The 16939-nt window shown below is 33.6% G+C and overlaps 2 protein-coding genes across 10 annotated transcripts; both read right to left on the bottom strand.

The window, feature by feature from the left end:
* Window positions 1-120: 120 nt before the first annotated feature.
* Window positions 121-5706, bottom strand: LOC100810837 (protein FMP32, mitochondrial). Of its 2 annotated transcripts, none has more exons than XM_006600849.3 (8): window positions 5555-5706; window positions 5031-5370; window positions 4750-4881; window positions 4557-4616; window positions 1282-1358; window positions 1121-1177; window positions 929-1019; window positions 121-607 (listed from the first exon to the last, which is right to left on the bottom strand). In XM_006600849.3, exons 2-8 carry the CDS (start codon window positions 5301-5303, stop codon window positions 488-490), a joined length of 810 nt encoding a protein of 269 aa, XP_006600912.1. In that variant the 5' UTR covers window positions 5304-5370; window positions 5555-5706; the 3' UTR covers window positions 121-487. The 2 variants fall into 2 exon arrangements, with proteins under 2 accessions (XP_006600912.1, XP_006600913.1); XM_006600850.4 differs by having other exon boundaries at window positions 953-1019.
* A 3893-nt stretch (window positions 5707-9599) lies between these two features.
* Window positions 9600-16500, bottom strand: LOC100794555 (transmembrane and coiled-coil domain-containing protein 4). Of its 8 annotated transcripts, XM_041011234.1 has the most exons (10): window positions 16396-16500; window positions 12679-12929; window positions 12369-12439; window positions 12138-12273; window positions 11154-11213; window positions 10987-11069; window positions 10685-10761; window positions 10525-10595; window positions 9966-10009; window positions 9600-9826 (listed from the first exon to the last, which is right to left on the bottom strand). In XM_041011234.1, exons 4-10 carry the CDS (start codon window positions 12263-12265, stop codon window positions 9729-9731), a joined length of 561 nt encoding a protein of 186 aa, XP_040867168.1. In that variant the 5' UTR covers window positions 12266-12273; window positions 12369-12439; window positions 12679-12929; window positions 16396-16500; the 3' UTR covers window positions 9600-9728. The 8 variants fall into 8 exon arrangements, with proteins under 8 accessions (XP_040867168.1, XP_025982280.1, XP_040867167.1 ...); XM_026126495.2 differs by having other exon boundaries at window positions 9600-10009; window positions 12369-12443; XM_041011233.1 differs by lacking the exon at window positions 12679-12929 and having other exon boundaries at window positions 12369-12443; window positions 16396-16489.
* Between the last annotated feature and the right edge of the window lie 439 nt (window positions 16501-16939).

The following is a 16939-nucleotide window of genomic DNA, read 5'->3' as shown; positions in this document are numbered from 1 at the left end:
GACAGGTATGAGCAATTAACCAATATATGAGAATATATTCTCTTTATTCTTCATTGGTTATAATATTATGTATTACTATGCCTATAAATCGATTGTACAACATCGTGAATTTGAAGCGAATAAAGGAACCTAATTCGCATAGACTTGGAGCCAATAAGCATTTTGATCCTTCCACTTTGGTAGAAGGGTCGAGGCATTATAATCCAAGGTGCTTGTATTGTATTCATACCATACAGCCACGCACAAATTGCACAAATATCCCAAAGGGCATGGCAAATAAATTAACAAAAGAATATAGAATGGGGCTTAAAAAATAGGCCCAATTCATGCCTGATTGGAGCTAGTTCCTTTCAGCTCCACTGGTATGGACCAAAATAAAAAGTTGCACTTGTTTCTCTGACAGAAGATAAATCTTCAATGCAGCTACGGAGTTACCCTTATTCTTTTCCACCTCCTCTTTGTGGATGTTAATTGGAATACAGTCCATTTACATCAATATGCGTAAAACAGCAAGACCAACAGCAGAGATCGAAACAAGTGTTCCTATGCAGTATTTTATGACATCATATTTGGCTGCTTCCAGTTGTGCTCTTAAAGAATGGATCTCCTGAATATGAATTATAGCAAAGGGTGTTTAAAATGCAAATAGCCAAGTTTCCATGGGATGAAATAACAACTTCTAAATGTCACATAAGGCTTGTTTCATAAACTTATCCAGAAGCACTTCAAGGGAAAAAAATAATAAGTAAAAAATGAAATAAGTTTGTACATGAGCTAAAATTCAATTATGCATAAGCTAATTTGTAGAAGTTCTCACATATAGTATCTCTAAAACATCGAGAATTCTACAAATTAGCTTATGAGCTTACGAAGAAACTCATTTTATTTTTTTTTTCTTGTTTTCTTCTCCGCTTTTGGATGAGCTTACCCAGACAGATCCATAATTGCTTACTCTATCAAGTTTGTTTGTCAGGTTGTTAGTTTCAGCATTCTGATTAGACAATTCCTCCCTTATTCTCCTGCATTTGTAGTGACTTATCAGCAGGAACAGATAAAAAAAGAGAGTCTAACAAAAGTTCTATAATCATTGACAATCCGCATATTAATTCTTAACTCTTACCCCCTTTCAAGGTTCAAATCTAATCGCTGCCCAGCAGTGACTTTATCTATCTCATGCCTGCATCACAAAACATGTGATTGCACCATAAAAATCGCAACAGAACAAATGAATACATCTATAGTAGTTGATCAAGGCCAATTGTTGAAACTGATAAAGCATACCTCAGCTCACTACGCATCTTCTCTATATCATTCCTAAGCTTCTCAGTCTCATGTTGTAAGAGAGAAAAATGGTGTCCCTGAATTACAAGTTTTTCAGCATATTACAGCATCACGCAAACAAAACCAACCTCATCAATATCAACATAACAAATTGAGGTAAATAAAATTACAAGGATAAAGAGCAAGTGAAATTAAGACCAAGAAATAAAAACAAAGCAGTTCCTAATGTAAAATTGATATCCTCTCAGCATAAATGTCTCAACATAATTGCAACAGAAAGAATCGTACATACTATGTATGTATTTGGCACCCCATGAATTACTACCCAATCATTTGAATTACTCACCTAACTCCTAAGCAAATGTTGAGGGACATGCAAAAGACATTCTCCACATATCTATTACGTATTAACAAGTATATTTAAGGTGTAGGTGCAGGAGTTGGACCTTTCCATTTGGGGGAAAAACTAGGGACCAATAAGGTTTTCTGTTTTCACTTGTAATCACAAAAATCCCACATTTCCATTTGAAAACAATGTTTTCATTGTTTCCTATACAAATATTTTGTAAACAAGAAATAAAGTTAAAACAAGGAAGCATTTTTATAATTAAAAGTGAAATCAAAAAATGAAAAAGAGAATATTTTCGCAAACCATTCAGTTTCTAAATTAATCTTATGCTTCCCCATTATTAAACAAGAGAAACCTTGAGGATTGCAATTGTTTCCCCAAGACATCCTACCATTGTTGTCAAACTCTTAATTGAACTTGTGGACTCTTAAGAGTTTACGATTCTAAGTAGAGAAAACATTTTTGGATAAACTCATGTAAACTTGCATAAACTCTTTAAGTGAAGTATCGAGTCAATGAGTTTCCCATCGCCAGTCACTTTCCAGGCACTGCCACCGGCCACCGTCAGAGCTCAAGTGACCTCTCTGGCCGACAAACCCACCATCAGGAGCACCCACAAACAATCCACCCAATGTCATCGATGGCACCACCATCGGACACCAGGCGCGCCCTCACGCGGATATCCTAGGCTCACCAAACAGTATCAACGCCAAAAGTTTTACCAGCACGTCCGACCGACACCTACCCCAAAAGTTAGGGGTCATTTCATGTTTATTTGGCGGTTCTCCTTTGTTTTCCTTTTCCGTGCAGCCCTTCTTCGGGGTGAATAGTACCGCACAGCTGCTCTGTCCTTGTTTGGCAGACTCCCAACGCCTTTTCGTTGACCCTTAACTTTGACCACTGTCGCCCATCCCGAAGACCGTCACACTAGTCTTCTCTTCCTCTGCCTCAAGGTGTCCCCAATGGACCTTTCTGCTTTTTCATGGGTGAATCGTGCCTATCATCATTGCCGAAGACCACCACGACGTCCATGTGCGCAACCAACTCAAAACACAGCCGCAAGCGACCCCACACAGGGCCCTAGTGCGTGAAGTTCATGCACACGACGGGTGACGCATCTCCGGTGAGCGTCACATTGGTCTTCATTGTCGCTGTTCGGGTTTACCACATTTGTAACAAGCTTGGTTCATATCACACATATGCTCCAGCTTGAGAAGGAGTATGAGATTACGTGAGATTATGTCTATTATTACTGATATCGTATTTAATATTAGAATATCCTACTTCCTATTAATCACTAATTGATTGATCTTGTAATCAATATTGATTCCCTTTACCATATTATAAATAGCATGAGGTGTGGTCTATAGCGACACACAACATTACACAGTACATCAAATATAATTTTTCCCCATAATGACCCCATAGTTACAGTGTTCTATGCTACTCATGCATTGGTTTTGAAGCAAACATAAATGTACCATTTTACAAGGGCTCAAATGATTTCAAGAAATTAGCTCTTTTTTCAAATATTTTCACTTTAGAAACTTATATTTTCGTGAACTTATGTATGATGTGATCATTAAATAGTTTGATGTACTATCAACATTATTGTGGTTCGGTACTTTGCTTTATTATGGAGTTGAAATGGTGAATGTGTTCAGAGTATTATGCTATGCATATATGTCATTAATAGGTTTTTCAATATTATTTTTATTCATATTAAGTAAACTGTTATCTATTTACTAGTTGAGTATACAGAAGCTCAACCAATTTAAGTAGAATCTCAAGTTTGCCAAACTTTCATCCTACCATCACTAGAAATACATGATAATTTCAAGATAACATAGAGCCCATTTAATTTAAAGATCTTCGAAATTATTTCAACCAAATGCAGTTCAATAAACGTATTAATTTAAAATGTTTTCATTTTTATGTTTATATCCAAAAATGATTTAGGTATTCTCAATTAAATACCTCAGTTTTAAATTTGTGATTGTTTTCTTCCTTTTCCTTCTCCACGCTATCTGGTTTTACAAACATCATATGTTACAAGCTTCCTCAGAGGTTTGAACATGTCATTGACTATCTTATGCAGCACAAAGTTAACAACTAAAATAAATATAACATAATTATGAAATGTGACAACAAAAGTTGAAGAGTTATCAGATCATGAGTTTCTACTAAATCTCATAATTGAATTGTTTCAAGAAATCCGACACTGAATAATTCATCATGGTCACACCAAAGTACATTATGGTATGGATGCTAGAGACAACAGAGAAGATCATCTACAAGAGATGCATTGTGTAGAAAGAAGGGGAAGAAAAGAAAAGAAAGAGAAATGCCAGCCTCAAAAGATATGGAGAAAAACAGTGAAGAAACATGTGATCAGCTTAAACTTATGTCTTCATTCTAATTACTTTCAGTTTCAGAGAACATGATCAAACAACGCCATTAGCATCTTCTATTGCCGCATTAGATTTAGAACAAAGACATTCAACATGAAGAAACAACACTGATCAGCTTAAACTTGCGTCTTCATTCTAATTACTTTCAGTTTCATAGAACATGATCAAACAATGTTATTAGCATCTTCTATTGCTGCATTAGAACAAAGACAACAACGGGCACATTTCATTCACCTAAAAATGGAAAAGCAGGATGCACAATTCACTAAAACATTCTGTCAATAAGCAAATGTAAAAGATACTTTTCATCCTAAATGACTGTAATTCATGGAAGCCATATTTATGACAGTAAAATAGAATGCCTACTGCCTGCACTGATTATAAGCAACACACAAATCTTTCATTCAGCCCTAGCATGTTCACTACCAGTACCAAGCCCTATGACATCCACATGCACCAAAATCATAAACCTCAAACTCGACACATAACATAACATCCACATGACTACGGAATACCTGTGAGCTCTGCACCTCCGCTTTAAACTTAGACAGGTTGGATTCTTGCATCATTTCAATCTTAACGAGAAAATTGGCCATAGCAGCTCACATTAGTACAAAATATTAGGGGCAAAAACGTGAAGGCGGATTTTAAATCCACAGAACCAGAACCACAAAACAAAGATTGTATTTGGCACTAAAAGGGTCTTACTTTCTGCATCTCACCATTTGATACCAACGACTGAGACACATTTTCGAGACTGTCATTCAAAACCTCAGTTATGGCAGCGGTTATCGCCTCGGCTTGCTTTGAGGGCACTCCTTCGCCTTCCAGTCTCCTAACCTATACACACCAAAAATCAAACAAACAAATCACTCACCCTTCTTCAGAATTGCAAATAAAAGCAAAATCCAAACAAATAAGAGTCAAAGCAAATAAGTAACAAATAGGAAAGGAACATGTATGTAAATTATTATCATTATTATAATTACAAGGGCCAAGGTGTCAACGAGGAACAGGTGTTTGCCGTTGGATTTCACCACTTGGGAAAAGTGTCTGGTCCCCGAAACAGGAAATGAATCAAGAATTGCTCTTTGGAACGAGTGTTTGCCGTTGGATTTCACCACTTGGGAAAAGTGTCTGGTCCCCGAAACAGGAAATGGATCGAGAATTGCTCTTTGGAACGACGACGACACTTCCAATTTCGAAGCCCCGAAACCTGGAATTGAAGATAACTGCCACACCCGCCTCCGAACTGCGGCCATTTTCGGATTCCAAGAACAAAACCCTCAGGCGCTTCGAATGATCAAAGCAACCTTCGCAGCAAGTCAACTACAAATCGAACAAACAACGACAACCGACGATTTATTATTATATCCGCACGAAGAGAGCGCAGAAGTTTGTTTTTGTTTCAGCGTAAACAAAAAGGAATGATGGGAATGAAAATGGGGAAATTGAAAAGAGAAAAAGGAAAAAATTGATTGGCATGGGGAAGTATGAAAATGGACGGTTGTACCTTAAGCAATGGCCAATTGGAGGAGAGAGAAGGTGCTCTACGTCGTTAGGCGGTGGTGGTGACGTTGTGATGAGTCATCAAGTCTGACGAGTTCGTAAACAAAGGTGGTGGCGTGGTGTTGTTCCTAACAAAGGGGAAAGAAAAGAGACGGTGCAAGCAAAAATGCACTGAAATTATATTAATTATAGGAAAAATAAAAAATGAAAAGGAAAATGTTTTTATTAGAATGCCAAAAAAATATACAATCCAATGATTTTAAAATACATTTTCTGCTTTTCAATCAAATCTTGACAAATACAAAAGAGTGTTACAAGAACGAAGTTAAAATTGAAATATTTTTATTAAAATACTTAAAATAATATTGTGGATACTTTTTAAGTTCTCTTTTAATTTTATATTAAATATTTCTCATTTTAATTTATTGATCTAAAAAAATCATCCTTAATTTGTAATAAGTATTATATTCAATCAATACTGATTAACACTTAATTTTGTAATAATATTGTGGTTATTTATGCATGCATCAAGAATAAAATGAACACAATTGCATGATTTTCTTTCTTAATCTTTTGCCTTATGCATGCTTTGAAATCTATTCAATCAATTATATATGTTAATTAATTTTAATTTATCAGTAAAATATTTCACCTTTGTTATATATAAAAAACAATACAAAAATATTCGCTACATTTTTAATGAATTTAAAGTGTGTTTGAAATCATGGTGAAAAAATTATATTCATTGCAAATTTGACCTTACAAAAAATTTAATTACTGTTATGCAAAATTGACTGTCTCAAAATCTCGGTGTGACTAGAATTGATAAAAATAGAATCGATAAAAAGTATGCTAGAGTTAAAAAAAATTACACTAAATTCTATAACAAATTTGCTTTCAATATAAAACATTGAAGCATTTAAAAAAAATTGATTTGTAGATAGGAGAGTAGGTAAAGGAATAGAAGAGACCCTAGACAGGAGTATCAAACCAGTATATATAAATAAAAGAGAGAAAACAACATAACAAAACACATGAGAAGACTATACCAAAACCACCATGGGGAATCAGAGGATCCTAAAACAAGGCAGCAGATTCCTATTTCTAACAAAATCTCTCCTAACAAAAGAAATCTGTGATGTTCCCACAAAATTGGCACACTTGTCGGGGTAAGTATTTCCTTCCCTATACAAGTGAGAAAAAACAAAAATCATATCTTTACAAAGAGTTAATTATTAGTTTCTCCATCGTCCAGGAAGGCTCCAAGGGACAATCAAAGGATCGTTGAAAGCGTCAATTACCAATTGAGAGTCTATTTCCAACCAAAGGTTATGCCAACCCCTTTGGTGAGCCCTTTCAATGGCTCTAATATAGCAACGAATAACTCAGCAACAAGAGTGTTTCATGGAGTTAGCCATATTACCCTTCTTGAAGCAGCTAGTCGTCAGTGCAAAGGCTGAGATGATGAGGCCAACAGCAAAGTGAAACGAAATAATGATTTGCTTAAACCACTTCTGGTTTCTAGCAAATCAGATAAAAGAAATGAATAACAGCTGCGGTGACTACGTCCTTCAGCTGGGATCCTTGTAATTTCTTTATCACCCACAAGTTGTTTTCAACAAATTGCAAATTTAAGGAACATCTCAGCAACATGGATTGGAGCCAATTCCATATGTTGGTGGCAAAAGAGCACGTAAGGAAAAGCTGATATGAAGATTCTTCATTTCTACCTCAGAGGCTGCAAACAGAAACAAGGTGACTACCTCTATGCTTAAGGTTTTCATCAGTTGATAGCCAGTTATAAAGCAAACGCCAAAGCAAGATTGAAGCCAAAACTAGGGGTGTTCACATGTCCACCTGTCATACAAATCGACCCTATTATAGTCGGATTTCTAGAGTGTTTGGTTGAATTCAATTTGAACATAAATGGATTGGATAATGGATTTTATTTTTTTAACTCAACCCAACCTGATCCAACTCATATCTCATACAATTTAATTTGTTATATATATAAAATATATTAATAATTTTTAACTCACATAATTTATTAAATTACTAAATTAAACCACTTATATTTTTTTTAAGTTATTATTTTTATCTTTATCTTGATTTTGTTTGTTTTCACATGCTAATATCGTATTTTATTTCAAACATAAAAATATGGTACTAGTATTGAAATCATTAATTATATTAGTCAAATATTTTCATAATTTAGTCTCTTTTGAGTGTATTTAATCATTATATATTTACAAAATTTTAGACAAATAAATTATTGTTCTAAACAAAATTATTTTTTTAGAAAATAAAAAAACATTTAAAGAAATATTTAGACCAAATTAACCCAACTCAATTCAATTTGTTTATAATCGAATTAGGTTGTGTCGAATTAATTTGGGTCTATAAAAAAAATTACACAAATCCGAATCAAACATTGCTATGTGCACCAGTGAAATTGCTGATACACCCAATAATTTCATGATTTTCCCATTTTACCCTTCCGTAAAAGGGATCCATATGAGACTTACGGATTAGCTGATCCGAATGAAGCTAAATTCGTAAGTGTTCTTTCTTTAATTTTTTTTCAAAAATATGTTTTACGAATTAATTTAAAATTAATGGAATTTGTGAATTTTAGGTTATTAACACAACACTCTAACTAACTAAGTTAATAGTCCAATTATGTTATAAAATAAATAATGTTGTTATATATAATATTAAAAAATTTTAATGTATATTTAATGCACATGTAAATTTAAATAATAAATTTTGTGATAATTAATTTTGATTTAACTAATATGAATTATTTAATTTGTATATTTTTTTATAAATACAAAATTTAACTATTAAAAAAATAATTTATTAAAAAAAAACACTTACGGATCACGTAATTCATATGAGTTTAATCCGTACGATTTAAATTCATACGAATTATGTGATCCATAAGTATTTTTTTATTTTTAATAAATTAATTTTTTTTAATAGTAAATATTTTTTTATTTATAAAAAATATATAGATTAAATAATTCGTATGAGTTATATCAAAATTAATTATCACAAAATTTATTATTTAAATTTACATGTGCATTAAATATACATTGAAATTTTTAGTGTTATATATAACAAAATTATTTATTTTATAACATAATTGGATTATTAATTCAGTTGGTTAAAACGCCGTACTAATAACCTGAAAGTCACACCTCTGTATAAAGCTTATGGATTAACTTATTAGTATCTCATTATGGAAGGATAAAATGAGAAAATCACGAAATTATTGGTGTACCAACAATTTCGTCCGGTACGTAGCAATGCCCATCCAAGCCATCTGTAAAATTTTGATGGATTTAATAATAATTTAGCCAAACCCCTACCCATATGCACCCCAGGAAAAACCACTTGGGACCATATGAGGGTAGCCCACAGACGGATTCTATTGGAACTCTATAAAAATTGTAAGCTTCTTTCAAGGAAAGAATTCCATTCTCAGCAGGACCCCATATAGTAATGTCCGAAACAAGATTGGGAGTTATAGGAACTTTTTGAATTTCAGAGAGCAGATTAAGAATTCGGAAAGTAAGCATAGAAGGAATATTCCAAGAGTTCCTTTGTCTAAAATCATAAACAGAGGCAATAAGGCTCTTCCAGACCTCCTCTTGTAGATGAAGGGCCTCAACAATGGAGGTTTCAAGGCACCAGATATCATTCAAGTTAATTTGATGGTGGGAGCCAATAATCCAACCCATACTGGCTTCCACCAAATGTTCAGAAAAGATTTATTCAAGCAATATTCTCTTTACTTGAAAATCAATATTAACCATATAAATTTTATTTAAAATCAATTTTACAAATGCACTTCTAAACACATAATTTAAGAAAAATGCTAACAATTACAAGTTCAAAACAGTTTTCATAAAAATGCCCAAAGTTTGTTTTTCGTTAAATCTTATTTAAGAAAAACAAATATTGGTACACATCATCACTTTATACATTCATGCTGTTTTCTATCGTGACAAATAGCACTGCTCTAAATTTAACTAGACTCATGTCTGTTGTAGTACAACATATATATTTTTTACATTATTTTTATAACAATATATTTCATACATAATATCAGAATACGGTCAAACTTTAAAGCAGAAGAAATGTAAACAGAGAAACAGAGCGGCTCCATAAAAGGTTCACTGTGTGCAAGAAATGTTGTTATATACAGGATAGTATGTATCCAATTGAAGCTGGTCTAAGATCTTTTGTGTGGCCCACGGATTAGACGAATGGCCTTCAATGCAATGCAAAAACAAACACCCATTTTATTAAACATTAATATTCATAATTTATGAATGATATCATTGAAAATAAGATTGCGACTTGGAAAAATAGTGTTATACATTGGCAAAGAGGATGAAGAAACATCTTACATTTTGGATCCCGGGAATATCGACAGGTTGGATTCCAGCTAATCCTTTAGTGAGTAGACGGCTCAAAATTGTAAAAAATATAATGATAAATAATAATTTTTACTTTCTGTCTATTAAAAACAATACTTTAAAATTGAATCATTTTACATTTTATTAAGAAAATCCCAAATGATAACACAACTCTACAAAAGTTACCTAAACATACGTATAATAAGTAGGAAAATTCTGTATGATATGACTGTAAACACCTTATATATCCCTGTCACCCGCTTTCTCTCCAACAAAAGAACAGGGCAAACCCCACATAATCATATAGTAATTTTGTGTTAGGTGAGACAAATGGCAACTACCACACACGAAAACGGTTTAATGTTAAAAATTGATGACAACCCACGAAAGATTATGTAGTGTACATACAAAAACTTGCATATAATTTCATGTTATTCGTTTCTTTTATCAACCTTTTGCAAGCATTAATCGATCCTAAGGCTATGGTAGTGCGAGCAAACTTTAAGTATCTACAACTCTGCAGAAATTTTACCATTATGTTTTCATATACCTGGCCCGGAAGGCAACTCCAAGCATCCAGTCATTCCTTGAATAAGCATTAACAAATCTTCCTGCTACCATCTACAGAATGCCAGGATGTTCGAAAAGATTCATTTTCATTAAAAAGATGAGGAAATTCTATCAGGAGAAAAATTAAATCCTCCGCTAACCTTTCTAGCTGCTTCCCCGTTCTCATCCTTGATTGGGATGGGTGCTCCAAGAAGCACAACTTTTTCTACTAGTTCAGCTGTCAATAATAAGCAGGGCAGACATTAAAAGTAATATGGTAACCTCACTCAACGGATAAACATGGAAAGAGTATGCAAGGACATTAAATTAATGCATCCATCACTACAGTTAAAAACATAAAAGAGCAGAAAAACAAAAAAGGATAAGATTTAATATGGAGTCAAATAATCTAAACACATCAAGGACAAACAAAGGAAAAAAAGAGGAAACTGGAAATACCTACCACCGTTTTCAGTTTTAGCCAAATACTGTAGACACTTGAAAATAACTCTTGCCCCAAGTGAGTAACCTATGAGTGTCTCAGGCCTGAAATTCAGAGACCAACAATAATACATCATCTACAATTTTCTAGGAGCCAGAGTAAAAGAAACTCTGGAATTAGTCAAATACCTATTTCCCTGGTATCCTCTTAACAATACTTCAGCAAGCAACTTACCAGCTTTGTTTGATCTGAAAATCAAGATTAACTCAGCAAGTAGATAAGAGTAAACAAAGAAAGAAAACTGCTCATAACAAATTTTTCATGGAGATGGTGAAGCTATCACATTAACAACCCTTTTTATCAATAAGAAAAAGAAAAAAATAATACTCCTTGGAATGCCAAATCCAAACCACCTTGACATCAGCTTGCAGCTTTGTATATTAATAAACTTGAATATCAATGATCAATTAAATCAATACTCTTAGAAATAACTTTTACAATTACCAAATTAAAACATAATCAAAACATGATAAAAAAAAACAATGCAATCTTCAAATAATAAATTTTAGGATTCTTAGTGGTGAAAAGTGAGGCGAATTCTAATCTAATAATAATAATAATAATATGATCAATATAGATGGGATCGATTTGGATATCCATCCATTAAATTCATGGACAACTTAGATTTTCTGTATAAAAAAAATAACAATCTAAGATACTAAAGTAGATTAGTTTTATGACAAGAGAATTCCCTCAGAAAATGAAATTAATTCAAATTAGTCCCATGCAGTTGTTAAATACCCAGACTAATAATTCAAGTCAGAGTAATTCACTAATTCTACAGTTCAGCAAAAATATTTGAACCTTGTACTGAAAATTTGAACACTGATATTATATGTCTGATGTGTTGTTTTAAAAATTCACCTAATACACCTATTTATAATAACATTCTAGGATCAAGCACTATAGTAGTGCAACTAGTACAAGCTTATCCCAATAACACTCTCAACATAGTATGAATCCTACACTATAAGAATCCTAATTACTGATATTCTAACCATTTAACACCTTGAAGTGCATACATGATATTAAGTAACAAAAGCAAGCAGAAGCTTCTTCCCCACTACCAAGCAAATGTTCTATTCTAGACAGAATAAGGAGATATAATACACCTGTTAATAGCTATTGTCCATTTACTGTTTATAAAGTCAGTTGCTGCAAGTAACGCAGCTTGCCAAGCCAAAGCAGTTAAGAGTGAGCTCAAAACAGTCATCATTGCCCCTCGTTTCATCAGCTCCATCGCAAGTCCTGATGCAAGTCACAGCAATACTAACGTCATTCACAGCACTAATAATAAACTAATAACTTGGTTTTATAAGCACCCTAAAACCTAAACCAATTACTTGAAGTAAGCCAATCTTGAATTGCAGTGCTCACAGCAATCAGATTCTTAGACTCCCACTGCAGTGCATACCTAACTTTTGGCAAGACCAAATGAAAGGTCATTTTTTGGGCAGGGATCATTACCATCAATCATATGAATAATAACATCACAGTTTCTAAAGTCAAGATAAAATGAACTAAAATAAAGCTGATTTCAATGTAATTTTCTATCAACATATTGCATCAACATCAAAAATTCCAAGGTGAAAGTGAAACCTCCTTCCTTGACCAATGACACTCATTATTTAAGGAAAATATTCACTATTGTACCTCTCCAAGTTGTAATTCTGTCCTTCCCATGGCCTTATAAAATCTTCCTTTTCAAAGACAAATCTAGAGGCTAAGATCTCAACCCCTACCTAGTCTCTGCAAGCAAGCAATGTCACAAGAAAACAGGGATGTGAAAGGTATCAAAACCTACGCCTTGGTTATGGTTTTCTCCTATAGCCTTGAATTCAAACTCATCAACACCCCTAACTCTCTCCTAGCCATTTTGCTTCCAGTAAATCCAGCTCCAGCAGCTGGCAGAAGTAGAACAAAGAGATACACAAAAAATTTCATCATTTAAAAAAGGAAAATAACTGATATAAAAAAAAAAGTAGAAATAACTGCAAGATCAAGAAGGCAATTGTCCAACAGATGCAACTTTTATCACAATAACAGATAAGAACCAGCATGTACTGTGAAGAAATCAAATGTATGTCGTCACAAATCAGGATATCAGATATTAATGGGCCTGCATCACTCCTCCACTTAGTAAACTGTTACTTCCTAAAGTAAACACAAACTTTCTTGTAACCTTTAACTTATCAACAACGAACATCACTCTCTTAAAAAAAAACATCAAACAACAGCAAGCAACAGTTGGGTGGCCGCAACATGACGATGACGGTTGGTGGCAGGAAGACGATGGAGGCGTGCACTAGTGGCAGGTATGAAAATTTATTTCCGGAGATCACATTCTTAGAAATATTATTCCCTGAACATTTTTGTTTGACACTAGTAAATTTAAAAAAAAATTAAAATTTATTAATTAAAAAATAAAAGTAAAAATATGTGAGAGAATGATATGGGAGAATGGTAATTATTATATAAAATAACTTTCATTTCCACAGGAAATCCTATACCCCCACCATTCTCCATGCCAATAAGTAGCAAAATAATTGTGAAAAATCAAAATGGAAATGCGTCTACGTTGTATAAAATAAGTTTTTTCGTTGTAGTATATGGCGATGAAAAAGAAATCAAAATGGAAGTGTGGTCCAATTATGTCTTCTATTTGTATGGGTTTGCCCTAGTGGATCATGTGGACCTAAGTTTCTTTGTTCAGTCTAGAACAACAAAGATCATAATTGCTAATTTCCACTGAAGGAGCTGCAATTGGAAGAAGTGGATCTTCGACTAGCTGGTGTTGGGTTTGCTTTGTACAGAGCGGATTGGGAATTCCAGCCAATTGTTTACGAGCATAGTCGTTGCTATTTATCTTGATAAGATCATGGACATAAATACGTTTGATGAATTCTTTTCGGGGTTAGTTAATCTTAATTAGCCCAAAACATGAAACTCGAGTAGCATGCATGTTGGTTTCTGTTTGTAATGGTGCTGAGGAGACTCTTGTCAACATATCCTATCAAGTGTTGACAAGTTCGAATAGTGTTGAACTTCTCCTTTGTCTATTGAAGAAAGTGTTCGGAATTAACATAACAAATTGTCTGCTATTTATGTGAACTCAAATAGATACTAAATGAAAATAAAATAAAATGAGTAGAAAAATAACACTCAAAATTTTATGGTAAAAAACCCTCAGTGTAAATAAGGAAAAACTACAAGACCTAATCCAGCAAAATATATTCACTATTAAAAATAGGATTATAATGGTCCTCTCATGATACAAGAGGACCTCTCAATCCCACTCAACATCAAAGGTTACAGTTATGTGTGTTACTTCCCTTTAATCTCTTTGCTTGGTTATTTTCACTATTTTGTATTCTCAGTCCCCCTTCTTCTCTTTCTCCTTCCTACAGGCCTAATATTTCGTATCATACACCCATCTCTCTGTCAATGTAAGTATTCAATCAATGAACTCTTAGATATCTTACATAGTATTTGTTTCCCCTTACTGTTATATACTTTAAGAATTATACCATATAACTTAGCCTAGTTAAGTTATGCAATTTTCATTGTATCAAAAAATTTAAGTAGCCATAAATATTAACCTTCCTGCATACATATATTGAATCTTTAGAGCTTAAGCAGACTTTCCGTTTACTGTTATTTTTTTGTCTTAACCCTCCATTGAAAAGGGGCCCTAACTGTTAGTTGTGTTAGTTAGATATATTAGTTAATACCAGTCAATACCATTAGTTTCTTTCTTGAAAGAAACTTGTATATAATGCAAGGATCAATTGCTCAGGACTCAGTTTTTTATTAATTCAATTTTTGAATTCGCTTAAGTCTAATCTTTAATCATTTTGGTATATTAACAAGTTTTACAATGAGTAGAGAGGGCCTAACACAACCTTCCTCATTCAGGAGGACAAGACTCTGTTGTTATCTCATCTTCAATCCCAAATGCTTCAGTTTCAATATGGTACCAATCATTAGATCAGCATACCTGTTTTCCAGAACAAATTAGTAGAAAAGCCAGCATTCATTATCCAACAGTATCAAGGGGCTTAAGGGTGAAGGGAGAATGGAGAGGGGAGAGAGAGAGGTCACAGGTTCGAATCTCTCCCATTGATATTTCTAACAAAAACTAACAAATGTTTGCCAGTATAGAGGTCACAGGGATCAAATTACATACCTGGTTCATATATATAGATTAAAATCGATGTAATTTAAGCATTTCCAACCGTATCATTTGTTTGAGAGTGTAATCAGTGGAACCCAACCTTGAACCGAATTGTTTGTGAAGCATTGTTATAAACACGATATTTCGGTGTATTGTTGATTCCATCATTTCTATTGAGCAAGTGTACATGCTCATTGCTTAGGTAGAGTTATATTTTAGTCTTAGTACATAAAACCTATGCTTCATGACATAACTTACTATCAAGGTAGATTACTTACGCCTAGATTTCCTAGTACGTAGTATCGTAATAGGCACCACGGAATAGACAGATAAACAAGAAACACAACAGCAAAAATTGGAATTCCTTGTATGAATTTTATTGAATCCAAGGAATCAGTGTATAGATAGATAAATCCGGTTACTAATTCAAGTTACAAAATTTGTACATGCAGGTCAAGGAACAATCTGTTTTACTGAATTATAACAAAATTTTAGATTGATGGCAAGTGCAATAATGTTAATGCTTGTAAATTGTAGGCAACAAATCGGTTGTACAGTGAATTTTCTACAAATCTAGCTCGATTTAAAAGACAGGGGAAGAGAACCAAAACTAACCCCCTATACTAGAACAGTAAAGACTTCACTCTGCTTCAAAAACCATTGCTAGCAAAAGCTAGTGCAGTGACCCGTCCAAGATTAAATTCAAATGTGGTCTTTCAATTCTCGTCTAAAAAGTCCAAAGAAAAAGAGAAAAAATATGATGATTGTGTTGTGAACTAAGTTGAGGTAGAGTCATTCTCCTTAGAAGCAGCAGCTGCCTCTTCCTGTTGCTTCTTTTTCCAATACTCATCAAGTGGGGGTCCAAATATTGCCTTCCCAGAAACAACACCAATGCTGCATAGCCATACAAAAGTCTTGCTACATAACTAAGACCAATCTAATTCAAAATCTTCAAACAGATTTTAATTTGATTGGGTTACATGCTAATATCCCAACAAAACATTTTGCTTATAAGTTTTAGTAATCCCAAATTTGAAGAAAGAGCAAATATAATATATGATAGATAAAATAAAAATCATCGCGGCACATAGTTAACAAGATGAATCAATTAATTATATATAACAGTAATTAAATTAGAGCATGTATTTCAAGAGCAAAATTGGGTTCTATAGGGGGAAGAGAAAAGGAAAACTCACATGACTGCTCCGATGACCATAGGAAAGGAAAGAAACCTGCGACGCCCGAACATATTCGCAGGCGAGGTCTGTCTCAAATCTGAAGAAGGCAAGGCAACCGAGTGGATATGTTAGTTAAGGTATATGAGGTCCATTAGCCTCAACCCACAAAGTTAATGGATGCTAGAAGCCCATAGAACGTTTCGGCCAAAGCCCATACGACTATAATAGTTGATCCAGTGAGTGCTACATTCTACCTTCTTCTCTACTGTTTTGTTTAGAAAAAAAAATTAAAAATATATATTTATAAAAGGTGGGTGATAAAATATCTAATTAAGTCTTTATAATAATTATCTTAAAAATCATACTAATGATAAAAAAAATTGTTTATCACGACATTAGTATGAAGTATCTACCATTGAAATCAATGATTAATTTTCGTCAAAGATCGTGTGAACGCACACAATGCGAGTATTCTCTCCCAACATGATGTATTATTCCATACTCAAGGATAGAATTTAAATCATAAGCAGCTTTGTTAAGAGACACAAATCGTTACCACTTG

The sequence above is a fragment of the Glycine max genome, chromosome 17 (genome assembly GCF_000004515.6).
Source record: "Glycine max cultivar Williams 82 chromosome 17, Glycine_max_v4.0, whole genome shotgun sequence".
NCBI classification, from domain to species: Eukaryota; Viridiplantae; Streptophyta; class Magnoliopsida; order Fabales; family Fabaceae; genus Glycine; species Glycine max.
This window is presented reverse-complemented; position numbering and strand designations above follow the sequence as displayed.